This window comes from Panthera tigris, chromosome B1 (genome assembly GCF_018350195.1).
Source record: "Panthera tigris isolate Pti1 chromosome B1, P.tigris_Pti1_mat1.1, whole genome shotgun sequence".
Classification (NCBI taxonomy): domain Eukaryota; kingdom Metazoa; phylum Chordata; class Mammalia; order Carnivora; family Felidae; genus Panthera; species Panthera tigris.
The window spans coordinates 44,479,668-44,500,160 of NC_056663.1; the positions used below are offsets into that span (position 1 = coordinate 44,479,668).

Below are 20,493 nucleotides of genomic sequence, written 5' to 3' on the forward strand. Positions count from 1 at the left end.
CTTCTTAAAGGAATGGTTGATTATATGTCTGGACAGAATATATACAAAATAAGCCTGCCACATCTTGTACCAGAAATCACAGAAGGTGACAAAAATCAATGGGTCATGTCAAAAGGACTCAGAAGCCAAGAAGAAGGAACTCCCATTGGCATGATATGAGATCATTTAAGCAATAGAAATCAAATGACTGCAACTGCTTGAAACGCATTGAAAATACTGAATATGTTTTATATGTGTATACATACATTTATTCAGGTTATGCAAATGAGATCATAATGATACTTCAAACAACAAACAAGAAAGTTACTTTCCTATAATTTTAATAGGGTTTAGAAGTGAATGAAAACTAAATCTTACATCTTTTTTTTTTTTTAAGTTTATTTTTGAGAGAAAGAGAGCACACACAAGCAGGGAAGGTGGGGCGGGGGGGGGGGGAGAGAGAGAGAGAGAGAGAGAGAGAGAGAGAGAGAGAGAGAATATGAATCCGAAGCAGGCTCCAGGCTCTGAGCTCAAACCCACCAACCATGAGTCATGACCTGAGCCGAGGTTGGACACTTAACTGACTGAGCTACCCAGGCGCCCTTGACCCATCTTTTAAAAAAAAGATTCCCAAGAGAAGATGAAAGATTTAAGGGGCACCTGGGTGGCTCAGTCGGTTAAGTGTCCAACCTCGGCTCAGGTCATATCTCACGGTTCCTGAGTTGGAGCACCGCATTGGGGTCTGTGCTGACAGCTCAGAGCCTGAAGCCTGCTTCCGATTCTGTGTCTCCCTCTCTCTCTCTCTGCCCCTCTCCGGCTCACATTCTGTCTCTCTCAAAAATAAACAAACATTAAAAAAAAAAAAAAAAAAAAGAGAGAGGCACCTGGGTGGCTCAGTCAGTTGAGCATCAGACTTCAGCTCAGGTCATGGTCTCCCAGTTTGTGAGTTCAAGCCCCGCATTGGGCTTTGTGCTGACAGCTCAGAGCCTGGAGCCTGCTTTAGATTCTGTGTCTCCCTCTCTCTCTGCCCCCTCCCCTGCTCATGCTCTGTCTCTCAATAATAAATAAATGTTTAAAAAAAAAAAAAAGTCAATATCTATACCTTGATTATGGTAGTGGTTACATAACTGTATATGTTTGTCAAAACTCACAGAGCTATATCTTTAAAAAAGTACAATTTAGAGAATGTAATTATACCATAATTTTCAAAATGAAAAAAAAAAAAAAAAAAAGAATGTTGTCTATGGTCATACCACCCTGAATACTCCCAAACTTGTCTGATCTCGGAAGCTAAGAAAGTTCAGGCCTGGTTAGTACTTAGATGGGAGAAGGTCTTCAATGAAGTAGTAAGAATTATTATTAATTTTATTAAGTCTTAATAAAAAAATTGTCTTCACTTCTTTTTTTCCTCCCTTTTGGACAAAATGGAACAAATCTAAAAATATCCCCAGTAATGATGAAAGTCTGCAGCTCAAGGTCCTCCTAACACAACACTAATTCTATGAAATAGCATTTGGTCTCACAGGAAGCTGGCTGAAGCTGACCTCTGTTTTATAAACTGAGTTGCCAATTTTATCACATGCTTAACTCTTTCCAAACTTTTTACTTGTTGTCTGAAACTAGACAAAGGTGCTAAAAGGTGATATAAACCAGACAGAGGTAAGTAAAGGCTTTCACAAGAGGTAGTAATTAATGTGAATTAAAGTTCTTATGGCACTGGAAATTTGATCAAAATTACGCAAGAATAAATTAATTTACTTCCCTTTTGAGAAGAAATACTTAAATCGTAGATGAAGGCTGGAGTCAACTCCTTTCACGTTTATCTTAGAACTAGTTAACAAACAGAAAACTAGGGTTGAAGAAGTGGATACAAGATTAAATTTACAAAGTGACTTACCAACATGCCTCCAAAATATGACCCCAGCCCAAGCAAATCTAACCAGCAGAGGAAGCTGACTAGTGCTGCTACGAAACTCCATTTACAAATTTGTTTACCTTGTTAACAAGAATTAGACAAAAACAATTAGAAAAGTACATTAAAAATGGTTTTTATAGCTATCTATGTCCAAATCACTACAAAAGCACTTTATGTTCCTGTACTGACCACCATCAAAAATTTTTTTTCTCAATCTCATTTGGGCCTCTCCCGTGCTTCTCTACAATTTTCCACTTTCCCCTAGCACCTGTTTCAAATATTCACCATATCAAGTTCCCAGCTTAATCCCTGCCATTTCCTTTCCTCTCAGATGACCTCACCTCCTACTTCATCAAGGACACCAAGAGCTATAAACTCCTTCAATGTTCCTCCACTCTGACTCCAAACTGATTTTTCCTTCCTCTGGCTTGGATGGTTTTCCAGCTCTTCCTCACTTTTTTTTTTTTTTTTTAATGTTTTATTTATTTTCAAGGTGGGGGGGAGGGACAGGATCAGAGTGTGAGCAAGGGAGGGGCAGAGAGAGAGGGAGACACAGAATCGGAAGCAGGCTCCAGGCTCTGAGCTGTCAGTACAGAGCCTGATGCAGGGCTCAAACTCCTGAACCGTGAGTTCATGACCTGAGTAGGAGTTAGACACTTAACTGACTGAGCCACCTAAGTGTCCCTTTTCCTCACTTCTTAATTCCTCTTTCCACAAGCCACATTCTATTCTTTTGTTCTCATCTTTCTTCTCATTCTACTAGGTTACCCTCCTTTGCTTACAAACATATTCAAAATCACCTAATCCTAAAAGTTCTTCCCTCAATCCTGGTTTGCAATCAGCTAACTTTCTCATTTACTAAACTTCTGGAAGTACAGTTTTTACACTGGTTGTCTTTTCATCCAAACCTCCCATTCATTACTTTTAATACGATTTTAAACTGTCATCACTAAAATCAACAAGGCCCTTTTAATTGCCAAATCCAACAGCATCTTTTCAGTTCTCATTATCACTTACCTGCAAAACAATATTACGGCCTTGCTTGCTTTGCATTGCATGACTTTCCTGATTTCCCTACTGTCTTTCCACGTATTCTGACTGTCTCCTTCTGGAATCCTCTTTCTCTGTCACTATTCTAGATCACTATTTAAAGATCTCCCACGGGAACATTACCCAGTTTAGTACCTCGAATATGCTTCAATTTGATAACTCTCAAATCACTATGGCCATCCCCCATCACTCACCTAACTCCACATCTATTGTTTTGTCCTACCAACAACTCCTGGATGCCAGACTCTAAAATTTGACATCAATGGGTACCTGACTGGTTCAATCAGGAGAGCATGTGACTCTAGATCTTGGGGGTTTAAGTTCAAGCCTCATGTTGGGTGTAGAGATTACTTAAATAAAATCTTTAAGAAAAAAAAAGGTGACATCAAAAAACCCAAAACAAAAACAAAATCATAAACTTCTCTCTAATCAATCATATACACTGCATCCAGAGGTTGGCACATCATAAGCACCATGAGTAACCGACTTCCAACAGAAATGAAATAAATGTAGCACATAAACCCTTGCCAAGTCTTTGTATTTTTTTAAGCTTCTCTATTAAACAATCACTAGTTCTTCTGGTACAAAACTAAACTATTATCTTCCCATAAAAACCTGTTCCTCCTTGGGAATGCAAGCTGGTGCAGCCACTCTGGAAACCAGTATGGAGGTTCCTCAAAAAACTAAAAATAGGACTACCCTATAACCCAGCAATTGCACTACTAGGTATTTAGCCAAGGGATACAGGTGTGCTGTTTCAAAGGGACACATGCACCCCCATGTTTATAGCAGCACTATCAATAATAGCCAAAGTATGGAAAGAGCCCAAATGTCCATCGATGGATGAATGGATAAAGAAGATGTTATATATATATATATGTATGTATACACACACACACACACACACACACACACACACACACACACACACACACTGGAGTATTACTCGGCAATCAAAAAGAATGAAATCTTGCCATTTGCAACTACATGGATGGAAATGGAGGGTATTATGCTAAATGAAATTAGTCAGAGAAAGACAAAAATCATATGACTTCACTCATATGAGGACTTTAAGAGACTAAAACAGATGAACATAAGGGAAGGGAAACAAAAATAATATAAAAACAGGGAGGGGGACAAAACAGAAGAAACTCATAAATATGGAGAACAAATTGAGGGTTACATGAGGGGTTGTGGGAGGGGGGATGGGCTAAATGGGTAAGGGGCACTAAGGAATCTACTGCTGAAATCATTGTTGCACTATATGCTAACGAATTTGGATGTAAATTTTAAAAAAATAAAAAATAAAACAAGTTAAAAAAAAACACAAACCTGTTCCTCTTCCTTTTTATTACTATGGAATATTTACTCCTAGGAAATACTAAAACCTCAGGATCACCTTGTTTCTCCAGCTTCCCTCACTTCCAATTGACATACACTTTTAAAAATGTCTTTCAAATCTATGCAACTTGCTTTGAAATGCATTCAAAAAGTAAGATAGAGGTGCCTGGCTGGCTCAATCAGAAGAGCATGTGACTCTTGATCCTGGAGTTTTGAGTTTGAACCCCATGTTGAGTGTAGAAATTACTAAAAAAAATATAACCTAAAAAAAAAGTAAAAGTAAGCTACATAGGTATGATAAAGCAAATATAATAAATGCTAATTACAGAATCTAGGTGGTGGCTACATAGTTATTCACTGTGTAGTTCGATTGTTCTGTATGTTTGAAAATTTTTGTAATAAAATGTTGAAAAAAAGCTGTGTACATTCATTGTTCAAATGCTTGCCTTTTTTACCTCTCCTCTGAACTACTCTGAGAGCATAACTGAGCTGTTTCCCCAGTCCTTCCCATTGTAATCACCCTCTAAGATGGCTCCCAATGATCCCCTAGTGTGGTATTTTCACCTTTGTGGCGATGGCTCCCACACTGTACCGGAATTGGTCTCTGTGACCATAGCACATAGCAGAATTGGTCTCTATGACGCAGAGCACACAGTGATGGTCTATCACTTCCACGACTGGGTTGTAAGACACCGAAGCTTCCAGCTTCCATCTCAGCTCTCTCTCTCTGATGACTCATTCTGGGGTAACATGCAGATCACCTAGGGATCTTGTTAAAATACACACTTGATTCTGGAGGGCAGGGGCAGGGCCTAACATACATAATTTCCAACAAGCTCTTAAGGGATACAGATGCTGCTAGTTCAGGAAAGGTGCTGTAAGTATAACTAACAAGTTAAGGAAAGAAAGAAAACAGGGATAGTTAGATTTCCATTTTCTTCCCCTGCATATTTACATATGTTAATACAGAGTCAAGTCCTTGTAGTGGTTCAATGCAACATCACCTCAGTATCTTTAATTCTATACAGCAGTGCTTCTCAAACATAAACAAGCATAGAATCACCTGGGGATCTTACTAAACTGCAGCATTAAGTATGGAGTAGGAGAGATTCTGCATTTCAAACAACCCCCAGGTGACACTGAAGCTTCTGGTCCATGGACCGCATTTTTTGAGTAGTAAGATTCAAAAGTCTCCTATATATACCTCCCGGCCCCCAGAGAGAGAGAGAGAGAGTGAGAGAGCGAGAGAGCGAGAGAGCGAGAGAGAGCGCGAGCGCGCGAGCGTGAGCACGTGTGCACGCTAATGAGCATGGGAGAGGGGCAGGGAGGGGGAGAGAATCTCAGGCAGGCTCCACACTCAGCATGAAGCCCAATGCAGAGCTCAATCCCACGACCCTGGGATCATGACCTGAGCCAAAATCAAGAGTTGAATGCTCAACCGACTGAGCCACCCAGGCGCCCCCTCCTATACCTTTTGTTTTTTGACATATTTGATTATATAAAAATGTAAAACTTATTACATGTCAAAAACCACATTAAGTTAAAAGACAATGGATTTGGAAAATACATCTGCAACATCTGACAACATGCATATCTTTTGCATCAATTTTCTATTGCTGTGTAAGAAATTGCCATCCTATGCTTTTCAAGTTTCCAGAACACTAACATGAAAGATAAATTCTTGAAATGGTTTACAAATACCCATAACACATTCCAGCTTCATCGCCAACCACTCCTACTCCAGCACCATCACCCATCTTACACGCACACCTATGCTCCAACCATACAACATCCTACACAATTCTAAAATCTTAACTTCTCTAACCTTGCCCAGAAAACACACTTTTGTCTTCAGGATACTGCAAGTCCAAGGAGAAGTGTATCGGTCCTCTCTTTTCTTTCCCCTGATCTTCGGTCTAGTTTGCCTACCTATAAGCCAAGCATTTCATCACTCTGATCCCATGGAACTAAAGTTCCATAGCCTGCTTATTCCAGATTTAGACAAAAAAATATATAGCCCTTCTTCACAATTAACCGCTACTACAACATGTTGTTTCTCGTATATATTTTTTTTTAAAGATAGGACTATCATAGCATAAAACCCACCCTTTTAAAGTGTACAATTCAGGTGCACCTGGGCAGCTCAATCGGTTAAACATCTTACTTGGGCTCAGGTCATGATCTCTCCGTTCGTGAGTTCGAGCCCCACACTGAACTCTCCACTCTCAGCACAGAGCTGGCTTTGGATCCTCTGTCTCCTCTCTCTGTCCTTCCTCCACTCGCATGTGCGCGTGCTCCCTCTCTCCCTCTCTCTTTCAAAAATAAACATTTTTTTTAAATAAAGTGTACAACAATTCTTAGTATATTCAGTATACTCAAAGTTGTGCAATCATCATCACTATCTAATTCCAGAATATTTTCATCACCCCAAAAAGAAACCCCATACCCTTTATCATCACCTCAGAGTCCCCAGTCCCCCTAGCCCCTGTCAACCACTAATCTTTCTCTCTACAGATTTGCCTATTCTGGACATTTCATATAAATGAACTCATACAGTATGTGGTCTTTCTGACTGTCTTTGTTCATGTAGCATGATGTTTTCAAGGTTCATCCACATCATAGGACGTATCAGTCCTCCCTATGTCTAAATAATTCCATTGTATAAGTGAACCATATTTTATCTATTCATCAGTTGATGGACATTTGGGTTATTTCCACTTTTGGCTGCTCTGAGTAATGTTGCCACGAACACGCTTGTTGGTCATAAAAACATGCAAGTTTTTACGTAGACATGTTTTCAGTTCTGTCGGGTACATAATTAAAAGCAAACTTGCTGAATAATATACTAACTCTACACTTGATGCCTGAGGAACTGCCAAACTATTTTCCAAAGCACTGAACCATTTTACATCCCCACCAGCAATGTATGAGCATTTCACTACTACATTTCAACCCACGAAGATGCTATTAATTACTGAACAAAAACAGAGGTGTGCACCTCACCATATTATAATTCTCTACTAAGAATACTGAAATTAGCAAAAGAGAGTATATATCTGGCAAGAATACAAGGAGTAAAATGCTGTAAATCCGAGTGTACAGGTTTCCCCTGCTATCTTGAAAGTAGGACATTCCTATGAAATCTTTTGCAAGCCAAAATGGCATAAGGCGAAAAAGCCATTACCCTTAATTTTTATGAAAAACGTTTGCGCAATCCCAGACCCTCAAAATAACCTTTCTGAGGCTTTTCTAATACCTTAGGACATATCCTGATGATGGATGCACAAAATAAATCGAGATAAAACACAGATGCTCACAGACACAGTTCAAAGCTATGGCAGCATGATACTGAGATGCGGAGTGCAGTTCCCAGGGAAGAAGCTTGGCGGTGCCACTCTCACTGCCCAGTTGCGCACTGCCTCTACAACTGCTTGCTGCAAAACAAACGCTGAAGCTATTTTCGCTTTTCACCTTTTTTCGTGAGAGCAAAACTCTTCTTCAGATTTCTTTTCGTTAAGTAAAAACAGGCACTAATGTAGGTGTTTCCTGAAAAACCTGAAGTGGCAATGAGGTGAACCTTCAAAAAGCCGGGGATACCTCTATTGACCAAGTTCAGTGAGTTGACCTCTCAGAGCCAACTATTTAAGCATAAAATAGGGAGACTGTGATGACATTTACGTTGCAGCCGCAGTGAAGATTAAGTTAATAATCCAAGTAAAGGTGTTTTCTAACACTGATTATTGGTGATTCAATCCTGGGCAAAGTATTAGGGGCAAAGGGCTAAATGCCGGATCCCTCCTCTTCCTTCACCGCTCCTTCCCGGCGGGAGGGGTTGCTGAGTGACAGCGGGGGCTGCAGCCACCTCCCTTCTTGGGGAGAGCCGGCCATATGAGCCACGCAGGATAAATTGTTAGAGCTCGAAAAGCTTGGCCAGGTCACTCCGGCCCAACATCAATTCAAGGCGAGAGACTCCGCAGCCTGCTACTTAGCTTAGCAAGTCAGCGCAGTATCTTTCTTCCTTTTTTAATGGTAATAGACACATTTACTATGGTCGAAGCAGGAAAGGAAAAGCAAAGAGAACACAAGCATATCCCCCCGCCCCCGCCACGATTCCGGTCTCTGTCTCTCCAATCCTCCTATAAGGAAAACAAATATGAAACCCGATCCATTATGAACTCTGGAGGTTTATCAATCCCGATGGCCCTCAACCCCCACCCAAGACTCCCCTTATCGGAACCCCCTGGGACAGATGGCGCAAAGCTTACCTGGTGGCTTCCTCCAGCTCGACCTGTCTCTGACCAGGCGCCTGCAGAGGCATAGTAGCCATCGCCTCCTCCGCCTTCTCCCGGCCAGGTGGTCTCAGCCGGGCCGCCCCCGCGCACCCGCCAGGAAATGGGAGGCTGGGGAGGTTCAGGGCGAGGAGGATACAAGGGCGGAGGTGGGTGCATGGGCACATCTCCACCCCCTGGCCCGTAGTAGCGGCCATATGACGGGCCGTCACTGGGGCCGTAGCCCGAGCGCCTCAAGGCCGACATGGGACTCTACTGCCCCGAAGCGCTTCCCGCCCCCCACGACCGTCCCATTGCGCAGGCGCCTGCCCGCGAGAGGAACTGGACAGCAGTGAAAGGGGTCGGCCGACAACAGCCAATCCCAGACCCGGTCCCGCCCCTTCGGCTGTCGAGTCCCGACAATTGAGGAACGGAGGTCCGTGACTTTGGGGTCTGGGAAGTAAGAAGGCAGGCGGCAGCACCGCGTTCCTTAATAGGGAGAATACGTCTTCCCTGCCATCTAGTCAATCTAGATTCCTCTTCCCCTTTTATCAGGGATGGGGAAATGTTGTCTCGGGACCGCACGACAGTCCCGCCTCTTCCTGAGGACGGGCACGTGGTACCGGAAGTGGGTGGGAATAATATGGAGGCGTTTCCGGCAGGCCCCGGCTGCTGAAAGCCGGGGCAGAAGTGCTGCTCCTGGTCGGGGTCCTTGTCCCAGTCCCGCCCAGGCGGCGACTGCGGTCGGAGGAAGGTGTTGGACACGCTGGGCCACCGCAGCTGTACACTGCAGCCTTATCTCAGCTCAAAATGAACTATATGCCCGGCACCGCCAGCCTCATCGAGGACATCGACAGTGAGTAGCTCATCTCCCCTGGATGAAGTCTGGGGTGAGATCCTTCCTCCTGGGCGCGTATCTCTTCGGGAAGGGGCTCGTAGAATGAGTCTGGGGCGGGTTGAGTGTGTTTTTGACACAATTCAGGGTGTTTGGCGTTGACATCCTCCACGTGAGTGAAGAGCCGCAAGACGCTCCGTTTGCCCACCCCCTAGCCGTCTACCTCTGCCCTGCCTCTCGCAGCCTCCACCAATCCCGGAGTCGGTAAGCCACAAGCTGTAGAATTTAAGTCCTGCTGTGGAAGGACGCGGCTACTGAGGCCCAAACACGAAAATTGCCCTCCCCCCGTCTACTGTCTCCTACCTGCGATATATCGAAGTACCAGGTTGTTAATGGTGGATGAATCAGAATAGAGAAAGGATTCATTAAGAAACGAAAAATTTAAGACCAACAGTAGTTGGACGTAATTGACACTAAACATAGGCTTTATGCTGTGTAGTCATTGCAATATTCTTCTACCGTAAGGGTCTTAAGCACTTTCAGGTTATGATAGTAGAGATCGCTGTCAGACAAGATCTTGATTTTTCTGGAAAGGCTGAATCACTTCCAATTTTTTTTTCTTTTTCTGTTCGACAATTTTCTTTTATTCCTCCTAATAAGACATCTCTTATTGCCAGTAATTGTCCTGAAGATGAGTACAGTCCTGTGCAAAAGAGGAGCCAACTTAATAGTTGTCCTATCTTTCCTTTTTTCTAAGCTCTCATCTGTGAATTATTCCTCAAGCAACATTTTATAATTTTAATCGTGTGATCTGTCTCATTAACTTGTAATTGCTGCAGAATGGTTTACATGGTTTTGAACAAGTCACAACAATCAGTTACTGTGTATGCAAATTTAAAAAGTGAGTCTGTGTGGCCCCTGGCTGGCTCAGTCAGTAGAGCATGCGACTCTTGGTCTCTGGGTTGTGAGTTTGAGCCCCACGTTGGGTGTAGAGATTACTTAAAAATAAAATCTTTAAAAAAATAGTAAAATAAGGGGCACCTGGATGGCTCAGTCAGTTGAGGGTCCAATTTCGGCTCAGGTCATGATCTCGTGGTTGGTGAGTTCAAGCTCATATGGGGCTCACTGCTGTCAACTTGTCAGTGTAGAGCCTGCTTAGGATCCTCTGTCCCCCTTTCTCCATCCACCCCCCCCCACTTGTGCTCTCCCAAAACTAAATATTAAAAGATAATAATAATAAAATAAAAAGTGAGTCCATGATCATATTCTCTTTTTATCATTGTCTGAAATCATTTTTTAAATCAAAATTAGTGATTTTGCTGTCAAAAGAAAATGTAGTGTGAATTGGACCATATTCATATATGAATAAGAACTGCACAAGCTTATCTGTAATATGTAATGAAATCTTCAATTTCTGTCGTCTGTGGATGCCCTTTTGCCTCCACCTCTCGTTTTGTATATCTGAATTATGTGAGGCCCCTAATACATTCTGCTGTTTTACTAAAAATAATGTAGTAAAGCCCTCTAACCTGTTCTTTGTAGATTCCAAGCCCCTTCCTTTACTAAAAAGTTTGAAACAATTTCTTATGCACCCTTCACTACCCCCACAACCACACATACAATTTCATCTTCTCTCCTCAGTCTTTCTGCATATTCATTCATTGTCTCATCTGAGTAGGAAGTGTTTCTCCCTTTCAGTCTCTTTTATTCCTCTTTCTTCCCACTGCTTCTTCCATTAATACCCTTTTCCTCTCATATCTTCTCTCTTCCCCTAAATTCTTTCCTTCATGTATATTCTTGTGTGTCCATCTCCTATTTTCTCTCAGTTACGTCTCCTCAGCAGACTCCCATTCCTTTTTTCCTATCTTTACCCCCACACCTTTTGAATCTTCTCCATTTGACTCTACTTCCTGAGCACCTCCGTTACCCCTGCAGTGTGATTTTTCTTGTCATCATACTGCTGAAGCTGCATTCTTTTTTTTAAGTTTATTTATTTTGAGAGAGAGTGAGCCGCAAGAACGTGCGGAGGAAGAGCAGAGAGATAGACAGAGAGAGAATTACAAGTAAGCTCTGAACTGTCAGCGTGGAGCCCAAAGCAGAGCTCAATCTCAGGAACCGTGAGATCATGACCTGAGTGGAAATCAAGAGGGTGGACACTTAACCGACTGAGCCACCCAGGTGCCCCTGAAGCTGTATTCTTGAAAGGCAGCAGTCTGATGCCTTCTTCTGGGTTCTTCCCTCCCCTCTGCAGCACTGTGATACTGTTACTACTAGATTCTTAATTGTTTTCTTTTCTTGATTTCGCCAGATTGATACTTGGTGATTTTATTACCTAACTCTCACTATTCCCTAAAATAGGTGGTCCCTTAGGTTCTGTCTTTGGTGTGCTTCTTTCTTTAAATCTCTAAGAGAGTTCCTGGACTTTAATAATTATATCACCTCCCTGTGGACTTATCCAAAATTCTAATTCTGACCTCTTTGACATTCCAGTCTTAACATTTACAACTGCCTGTTGACATCTCTACATAGGTGTCCTGGTTAGCACTTCAGAATCACAAATAGCTAAGCTTCTTTTATTCTTAAGCTTCTTTTATTCCCAACTTTTGATAAATGACCCGCCCTGACATGAAGACTCAAAATTCCTACATTTCCTTAACTCCTCTCTTCAGCACTCACCCCCTCCACCCTCCCACACCTTTACAAACTCAGCTGACCAGTCCCATCATTTCGAACTACATAGTGTTGGGGTGCCTGGATGACTCAATTGGTTGAGCATCCAACTCTTGATTTCAGCTCAGGTCGTGATCCCAGGGTTATGGGATCAAGCCCCACATCAGGCTCCTTGCTGAGTGTGGAGCCTGCTTAGGATTCTCTCTCTTCCTCTGCCCTTCTCTTGCATGCATGCTGGCGCTGTCTCTCTCTTTCTCTAAAAAAGAAAAAGGATCACACACAGTCTTAGTTCTCTCTGCCTCTCCGTTTCCATTGGGCTTGGCGTAGGTTTCTTTTTAATGTCTCACATTCTGCTCTCCCTTTTCTGCCATTTCAGTCTTCAGTGTTTTCTTGTGAAGCATAATGCGAGCTGAACCTGCTTCTGGTACTTTTTGGACTTTATCTCCTGTGACTTCCCTTTACACCCCCAACTTTTAGCCAAACGTATGGATACATACAGACCTTTTTTTTTTCCTGCTGCCTAAATTACAGATTTCCCTTTCTCTCCCCTTCCCTGTCACTCTTCCCAGAGGCCAAAAATTATCTACCTTTCAAGGTTGAACTCAGATACTTCCTCCAGCTAAATAGTTTCTCTCAGTTTCATATAATTAAGATTTTCTTTCTTGTAATACTTAATTATAGCCCAAAGAAGACTACAGATTCCTTCAGGGAAGAATCACTGTCTTGTTTCTCTGTTATGCTTCTAGAAAGTACTTTATGGCATTAAAGAAATTAATGAATTTTGCTACCTATTCTAGCAACTGGCTTATTGTCATTCTTCAGTATCAGCTGAAAGTCACCTCTTCAAAGAGGTTTTTCCTAGCCACTTTCTCTCTCTCTTCATCATACTATCCTGCTGTCTTGTTTGTTATTCCATTGCACTAATCACAGTAGGTCATTTTTTGGTTTTTGTTTGCCTTCCTCCACCAGGAATATAAGTTGATAAGGTTGATCACTTTGAGTCTTCTCTACTGTATATCTCAGCCCCAGAACAACACATAGCTTTCAATAAATATTCATGAATTTTTGATCTAGCTGATTGTCAGCATCCTTATTTCACTTGAGGCATTGTTTTTATTTAAAACCTTCCCTGATTCCAAAGGGTGAAATAGAAGCCCTTCTAAGTTGAGAGGAAAATAATTGTGGAATTAAGATCACAGAGGTCATCTAGACTAAATTTCTCAATTTGTGGATGTAGAAACTGACATGACACTGGGAGGGTTTAACTGCCAACATTAACATCTAGAGCTGGTAGTCATGCTTCCGTGCTCCTCACCCAGTCCTTTGCCCACTCTGCCACACGCTTCTGCTCCTTTTCACCACGACTGTTGTCATCTAAACCCCAGAATACCTTGGTCCTCTTTCTAATTTCCCAATGAACTCTGCCATAAATACATTGGAAGAGGAAGTGGTGGAGCTTAAATTGCTATTAACTTTTTTTTTTATTGTTAATACTGTAAACTAGTCCTGAAGCTAACAGTTCTCATTTTTTAAAGATCTTTTTTCCTCTCCCCAGAAAAGCATTTGGTCCTGCTTCGAGATGGAAGGACACTTATAGGTTTTTTAAGAAGCATTGATCAATTCGGTATGTACTAGTTGTGGAGTCTTATCCTCTGGATAATGAGAGACACCATTGTTATGTATTTTTGTGTTAATTCATGTTGAAATTGACTTACCTGCAGCTTTCTCAAGTGTCTGGCATAATGGAATACTGTTTTGAGTCATTACATCATTGTTTTCTAAATTATGATTAGGTGATTCAAAAGCTAGTATTTACAAGTTCGTATTTCTAAAACTGGTTTTCACTAGAACATACGATTACAATGTTTTGGACTGTTTTTTTATTTTCCCCAGTAGAGGGAGCCAAATGATAGAAATAAACTCAGTCCACTGAAAAAGCTGCTCATTTGTACATTGGCTTGGGTGCCACTACTCTTCAAAGCAGTTCCTGCACTGAAGGTAATCCCTCCCTGTCCAATGAAAGTTGGATAGAAGGTATTTCCAGAAGCTTTTTAGGGATCCCAACGTTAAGTTCAAGATTTTACACTTTAGGGATACATCAGACTCAAGAGTCTTGATCTTTGTTTTGCACCTTGCATTTTTCTAAAGAGATATATATTTGCTTCTGTTTCAAGGAACTTCTCAGTTCATACCAACATTTGTTGGATCTCTGCTAGTGGATTTGGGCATGGGGAAAAGTAACATAATTGAAACACTTTATAGGAATTGGGGAAGATAACATAGATATTTGCTTTTCTTCAAATAAGACAAATAGTACCAATTTTAAAAGAAAAGTAGTTACTCTTAACAGATTAGGGTTCTGAATCTTAAGTCAAATTTGTCTAATTATTTTGGGGGGGGGAGGGAAGTAGCAAATTCTTTATTCTCAGTTTACCAGGTATGGTTATCTGACAGTGTGAAAAAAAGTTTTTGTATGTCATAACCCATGGATACCTGCACTGGGTTAAATGAATCCTAAGTACTGAAACAAAGTTAAATTTTTGGTAAATCGTCATATACACATACCCACACAACATACAGAGATTGCTTTTGTCTTAAAAAGTTTTGATATCTGCAGTTGTTTAGGCTTTAGAGTCTTCCAAGTGCCCTACTCCTTTGTATTTTCTTACAGTCATGTTGATATTTGCAATTTAACTGATAAAGGAAGTTAATTTTTGTGACTGATTCCCACCAACATTCATGCATCAGTGCAACATAATCCCAAATGCTCTCTCAGTTTGCAATTGTTTAGAAGTCTCTCCCAAGTGGTATGTCTTAGTGAAATAGGAGAAGACTATTTCAAATTTTAGCTTTTGACCAGAATTAGAAAGTTTTAAAATCATGTTCAGCTAAATCTTTTCTACTCAACTGATTATTTGAGTTGTGGACCTTTACCCAATAATTTGAACTAAATATCTTTGTTTCTTCCCTATACACTTATAGCTAATTTAGTGCTACATCAGACTGTGGAGCGTATTCATGTGGGCAAAAAATACGGTGATATTCCTCGAGGGATTTTTGTGGTCAGAGGAGAAAATGTGGTCCTACTAGGAGAAATAGTAAGTGAAAACTGTTAAGCTGCTGTGGGTCTTGATAATCATGCTAGTTAGGTTTCTTTTTGTCTTTTCAAGAAGGAAAAAATACATTTTTAACATTTCTCCCAGCTTCTCATAGGAAACCACCAAATTAGCTTAGGAAAGCTAGAGTGGTAAAAGGAAAATTACAGAGAATAATTAATTTTGTTTCAGTGCCTCTTGGCATTTTAAAGATTTTGATCCCATTAGCAGCAAAGTATCATTGATTTTACCGGATACAAAAATACCATCTGGTACAAATATGTTCATTAATATATTATTTCTGTTATCTTTAATAGCAGAAAATTGAAAAACTTAATACCTAACTAGAGATGAATAGTTCAATGAAGAATGATTTATATACACTGGAATATTTTGCAGTCATTTAAACAATTGGTTACAAGTAGGTTTTCATGACATAAAGCTAATGAGCAGGGTTTGGGGGAAAGACACATTGCATGTACAATATGATGTCCCTGTTTTTTAAGGGGGGAAGGGGAAAGAATGGCTGTAGGAGAAGCCATCTGTTACCAGTCCTGAGAATAGAGTTCAGCTTCACTTGGATTCTTAGCTCACAACTAAAGAGGTAGCTGTGTATCTATGCCAGGAAGACCAGTTGGCAGGTGAAAAGTCTTCTAACCTGTTATACTGTGGATCTGTGTGTGTGTAAATACATAACTGTGCATATACATATATGTAAGCATATATACATATAAAACTATTAGAAAATCATGTATAACTATTAGAAATACACTTTGTTTTTTAGCTTTTTAAGTTTTTTTTAATTTTTAATTTTTTATGTTTGTTTATTTTTTGAGAGAGAAGGAGAGCACAAGCAGGGGAGGGACAGAGAGGGAGACAGACAGAAACTGAAGCAGGCTCTAGGCTCTGAGCTGTCAGCACAGAGCCTGACACGGGGCTTGAACTCACGAACTGTGAGATCATGACCCGAGCCGAAGTTGGACACTTAACGGACTAAGCCACCCAGGCGCCCCTTATTTTATTTTATAAAGTCTATTTACTTATTTTGAGAGAGAGTGAGTGTGTGAGTGGGGGAGGGGCAGAGAGAAAGAGAGAATCCCAAGCAGGCTCCAACACGGAGCCTGACGTGGGGCTACATCTCACCAACCATGAGATCATGACCTGAGCCAAAAAATCAAGAGCGGATGCTCAACTGACTGAGCCACCCAAGTGCCCCTTAAGTTTTTAATTCCAGTTAACAGAAAAGTTACTGAGGCCAAGATATACTGAGATTGTTATATTAGTTTCAGGTGTACAATATAGTGATTCACAGACATTTTTAAAAGAAGATAAAACTTGACTTCATGTTTTACATAAAATATTTACTTAAAAATGCTTTCTTTAAAACCTTTGACTTTGCTTCTGATTATTGGGTTTGTCAGGAAAATCAAACTAAAAAACTTTGGCATTTGCTTAATTTTATCCTTTCCTATTTTGTTTTCAATGTAGTTTCTCAACACCTACCCACATCTTAAGTTAGGTTTACATAAGTCTTTGGAGTGGAGTGGTTTGGTCTGTAGCAATTTTCAATAATCCATTTGAGAAAGTAAGAAGATAATTCTGCCAGGATCAGGTTGGTTTAGAGACCTCATGTTGAAACAGCTAGAGATTACTGATCAATATTATCAATAAATAGCAGTATTGCTAAGTGCTGCTATGAAATGTATGAAATGGTTTTTTCTAATTTTTAAAATGTTTTTGTGGTTGCTATTTTTGGTCCATTAGATCATTTTTTGCACTGTTCAGCAGTGGAAATTGTCATCCCGTCATAATATGTAAAAGTTGAAATACAGCACTCTGGTACCCTGGGGTGTGGGGAGTGGGGCTAGTAAATGTTAAGTTGTTGCCAGTATATTAAGAGAGCTAACCCCTCTCTGGACAGTAGGAGTGTGGGTGATTATTTTTCCTTTGTTTATAATTTTCTCAATCTATTGTTTAAAGAGTAAACATATTACTTTGCTATCAGAGGAAAAGATTTAAGTTAAAATATTCATACATACTCTGCTTTGGTTTTATAGTTGTAAACACCACAGAAATGCTTTGTGTGCCAGTTAACGTTGGCACAAATGTACCCCTGTGTAGATGTATATGTGTGTGAGGAGGAATGACCTTGCATTTGTTCTTGAAGGTTCATTGTTTCCTAGGGGCCCTTTTGTGGAGAAAGTACTCTTATATGTTAATTGTTTGGATGCTGCAAAATTTCTACAGTGGTACCACTAAACTAACGGCTCAAGTAAGTTGAACCGTACACAGCTTATGAAATCAATAGTCAGTGTGAAGAAACCAAGTACCAGCCCTAGGGAAGCTCATACCCAGAAACCATTTAGATTCTGTGAACATCTTGTTTAAGAAGTCCCTGGATTCTGCCTCAAGGACAGTAATGCACACAGCCTTAAGTAGTAAGACTGCTTGTTGGGAATTGGCATCATCAAACCACATGCATAGCTTGATGAATAGCATATTGAAAAGTCCAAGAAGCAGTACACCGGGCTAAGACCTTATCTTCCCTGCAGCTGCTACCCATAGATTGTGAGGGCAGGTTTCATTTGATTAGATATGTTTTGCCCAGTACAGTTAACATTTGACCCAGGGCAGGACTTGTGTAATTTATTTGGCTTTCTTTCTAACCTCTCTGGTGAGAATCTTCCATCTGCTGTCACTGCCTGTGGCTTTCGAGGCCTTGGCAGGCATGTGAAGTGTTAGTATCCGGGGTAGGCTGGAGCATCTGGAGCACATCGTCGATGTGTTGATGCCTTCCCAGAATTTTATTACTGAAAATCATAGAGGAAGAGAAGAATACCTGTGTGTATTGGCCTTCCATGTTACAGAAACACAGAATTGCTTAAGGAGAATAAACAATCTGTGGATAATGAGATACTTTTATAGCAAGGTTCTGCATGAAAGGTTAGTTATCAAATGTTTGTAAGGTGTTCAGACATAAAAATATTAAGCATATGATGCCAGAGTAAGTGAAAAAATTAGTTAATGTTTGCATTGTAGATTTTTTTTAAGTCAGTATATACATAGAAAAATTGGAAGGATGTTTACCAAAATATTGTTCTATACTGGAATTATAGATAATCTTAAAAAAATTTTTTTCTGCTGGTCTGTTTTCTAAATTTCATACAGTGAGCGTGTATTTTTAAAATAAGGGGGAAAATGAGGCACTTGTGTGGCTCAGTCAGTTAAGCGTCTGACTCTTGACCTCAGTTCAGGTCTTGCTCTCGGGGTCGTGAGTTCAAGCCCTGCACTGGAGGTGGAGTCTACTTAAAAAATAAAATAGGGGAAAAAATAACTTTTTTTTTTAATGCAAAAATATTTTAAAATAGTGGAGCCAAGCTGATTTTTAGTAACCTAACTGGTCTAATGAGGTTTTCCCTAGAAGACTTGTTGTCTTTGGGTGGGGTACGTCTTTGAATCAGTGTTCTCTACCTTAGTGAGCCACAACCCCCAGAAATTAAGCTGACTTTGATCATGTAAAAATACAAAACTTATCTAAAGCCATCTTGGCCTCAGTAACTTTTCTCTTGTGTCCTTTGGGGCTGGGGAAATAGCTGTTCATACATATATATGCATATATGTCATCTTTTTAAGAAGAACAGTCCTTGAGTAATGTAGGACTTCAGATAACTTAAAGCTTTCTATACACACTGGTACTGATCCCCAATACTGTGTTCATCTAAGTATGTATTCTGTAGTAGTGTTGCCATTTCTCTGTCCTCAGGAGAAGGATGTTTCAGCCGTGTCACAATCATGAAAAATAACCCAAGCCTGGCATAGGAATCCATTTGCCTAAAGATTTATAATGTTTTCTATTCTTGGTCGTCAGTGGAAGTTTTTCAACCCTGCTTATTTTGTAGGACTTGGAAAAGGAGAGTGACACACCCCTCCAGCAAGTGTCTATTGAAGAAATCCTAGAAGAACAAAGGGTAGAACAGCAGACCAAGCTGGAAGCCGAGAAGCTGAAAGTTCAAGCTCTTAAGGATCGGGGTCTCTCCATTCCTCGAGCAGATACTCTTGATGAGTATTAAGTCATTTGCTCAGAGGCCATTGCTCTTGAGGCTCTCACTGAATGAAAGTGACATCCTGGTCTCCTCACACGTTTGACTAGACACTGTAGAGTTTGGAAAGTCATTTTTATTTTGAATTCTTTCGCATGTGCAACATGAAGAAATCACGTGGCTTTGTTGTTTTTTTTCCTTTTTAATGACAAAATCATTGTTTAAGAAAAACCAGTAGCAAGGACTCCTTTCACACGTCACTGTGGAGCCAGCAACTACTTCTTTATGTTGTTCTTGTTCCAAATTAGCGTTCATAGGAGACATTCTTCGTTTACTTGTAAATAAAATATGAATCTCCAAACTCATGTTATTTCCCAAGTTTGAGTTGCCTCCAGTGAATTGACAAATTAAGTTTCTGTTCCCAAAGGTAAATGCTGTCCACGGACTGCGACTGCTCCGTTCTGTGAGAGTTCCAAGTTGCTAGTGAGTTGTGAAGGAACATTTTCAGGCCCACCCCTCTCCCCTTTTCGTATTTTTGTCTGGTAAGAAAAACGCATTTTCAGGCTTGAGGAAGGAACTTTCGGTCCAGGTATGCAGTTACTGATGAGAACAGAAGCCTCAGTTTTGAGAAACAGCATCCCAACTGTATTTGCTGTCCTGCTTCACCGACAGCTATTCCAAACTGTGTTCCCATGAGATCCAGCACTTTACGAAGGTGACTTCTTCTCTAAATCTTCTGTTAATTTCATGAGGTTTTCCTGTTCTTCGGATTGAGTCTTGAGCCTCTTCTGTGTACTCAAAAAGCACAAATGAAGTGGTGTTTCAGTGGCTGGTAATCTAGGTTATTCCCGGCTAACAACCCATGTGGATGCCACTTTGCTGGCATGGTGCTGATTGTACAGGGAGTGTAACAGACCGTGTTTTGAGAGTGCAGTGTAGTGTGATGGGCAGCATACTGAACTAGGAGTTCAAACACACTGGTTGGTAACTCTGTTCTCTCTGCTAATCTCTCTGACTCCGTTTTTGTTTTTGTTTTTGTTTTTAATTTTTTTTTAACGTTTATTTATTTTTGAGACAGAGAGAGACAGAGCATGAACGGGGGAGGGTCAGAGAGAGGGAGACACAGAATCCGAAACAGGCTCCAGGCTCTGAGCTGTCAGCACAGAGCCCGACATGGGGCTTGAACTCACGGACTGCGAGATCATGACCTGAGCCGAAGTCGGCCACTTAACCGACTGAGCCACCCAGGCACCCCTGACTCCATTTTTTTTAAATGTGGAATTACTCCAGATAATTTCCT

The 20,493-nt window shown here is 40.8% G+C and overlaps 2 protein-coding genes across 14 annotated transcripts in view; one reads left to right on the top strand and one right to left on the bottom strand.

Annotated features, from left to right (window-relative positions):
- BAG4 (BAG cochaperone 4) overlaps positions 1–20,493 on the bottom strand; it is a 55,302-nt gene that overhangs the window by 22,886 nt on the left and 11,923 nt on the right. For 5 of the 9 annotated variants that reach the window (XM_042983455.1, XM_042983461.1, XM_042983459.1 and 2 more), the window contains 2 exons: positions 9,752–10,091; positions 1,877–1,974 (listed from right to left, as the gene is read on the bottom strand). In XM_042983455.1, the coding sequence (XP_042839389.1) occupies positions 1,877–1,974; positions 9,752–9,869 (216 nt within the window). In that variant the 5' untranslated portion in view covers positions 9,870–10,091. Of the gene's footprint in view, positions 1–1,876; positions 1,975–8,550; positions 8,989–9,751; positions 10,092–17,820; positions 17,964–20,493 lie in introns of those variants that run through there. The other 4 variants (XM_042983457.1, XM_042983463.1, XM_042983462.1 and 1 more) reach the window with 4 other exon arrangements.
- On the top strand, positions 8,992–19,558 carry LSM1 (LSM1 homolog, mRNA degradation associated). Of its 5 annotated transcripts, XR_006216645.1 has the most exons (5): positions 8,994–9,409; positions 9,536–9,652; positions 13,614–13,682; positions 13,952–14,056; positions 15,041–15,125. XR_006216645.1 is itself a non-coding variant. In XM_042983479.1 (4 exons), exons 1-3 carry the CDS (start codon positions 9,111–9,113, stop codon positions 13,672–13,674), a joined length of 477 nt encoding a protein of 158 aa, XP_042839413.1. In that variant the 5' UTR covers positions 8,992–9,110; the 3' UTR covers positions 13,675–13,682; positions 19,053–19,138. The 5 variants fall into 5 exon arrangements, 4 of the variants coding, with proteins under 4 accessions (XP_042839413.1, XP_042839414.1, XP_042839415.1 ...); XM_042983479.1 differs by lacking the exons at positions 13,952–14,056; positions 15,041–15,125 and adding an exon at positions 19,053–19,138 and having other exon boundaries at positions 8,992–9,409; XM_042983480.1 differs by lacking the exon at positions 13,952–14,056 and having other exon boundaries at positions 8,992–9,409; positions 15,041–15,056.

Coding starts and splice junctions, on each gene's coding strand:
- LSM1 (XM_042983479.1), top strand. CDS start 9,111: ATGGGGAAATGTTGTCTCGGGACCGCACGACAGTCCCGCCTCTTCCTG. Junction 9,410..9,535: donor CCTCATCGAGGACATCGACA/GTGAGTAGCTCA, acceptor GACACAATTCAG/GGTGTTTGGCGTTGACATCC. Junction 9,653..13,613: donor CTCCACCAATCCCGGAGTCG/GTAAGCCACAAG, acceptor TCCTCTCCCCAG/AAAAGCATTTGGTCCTGCTT.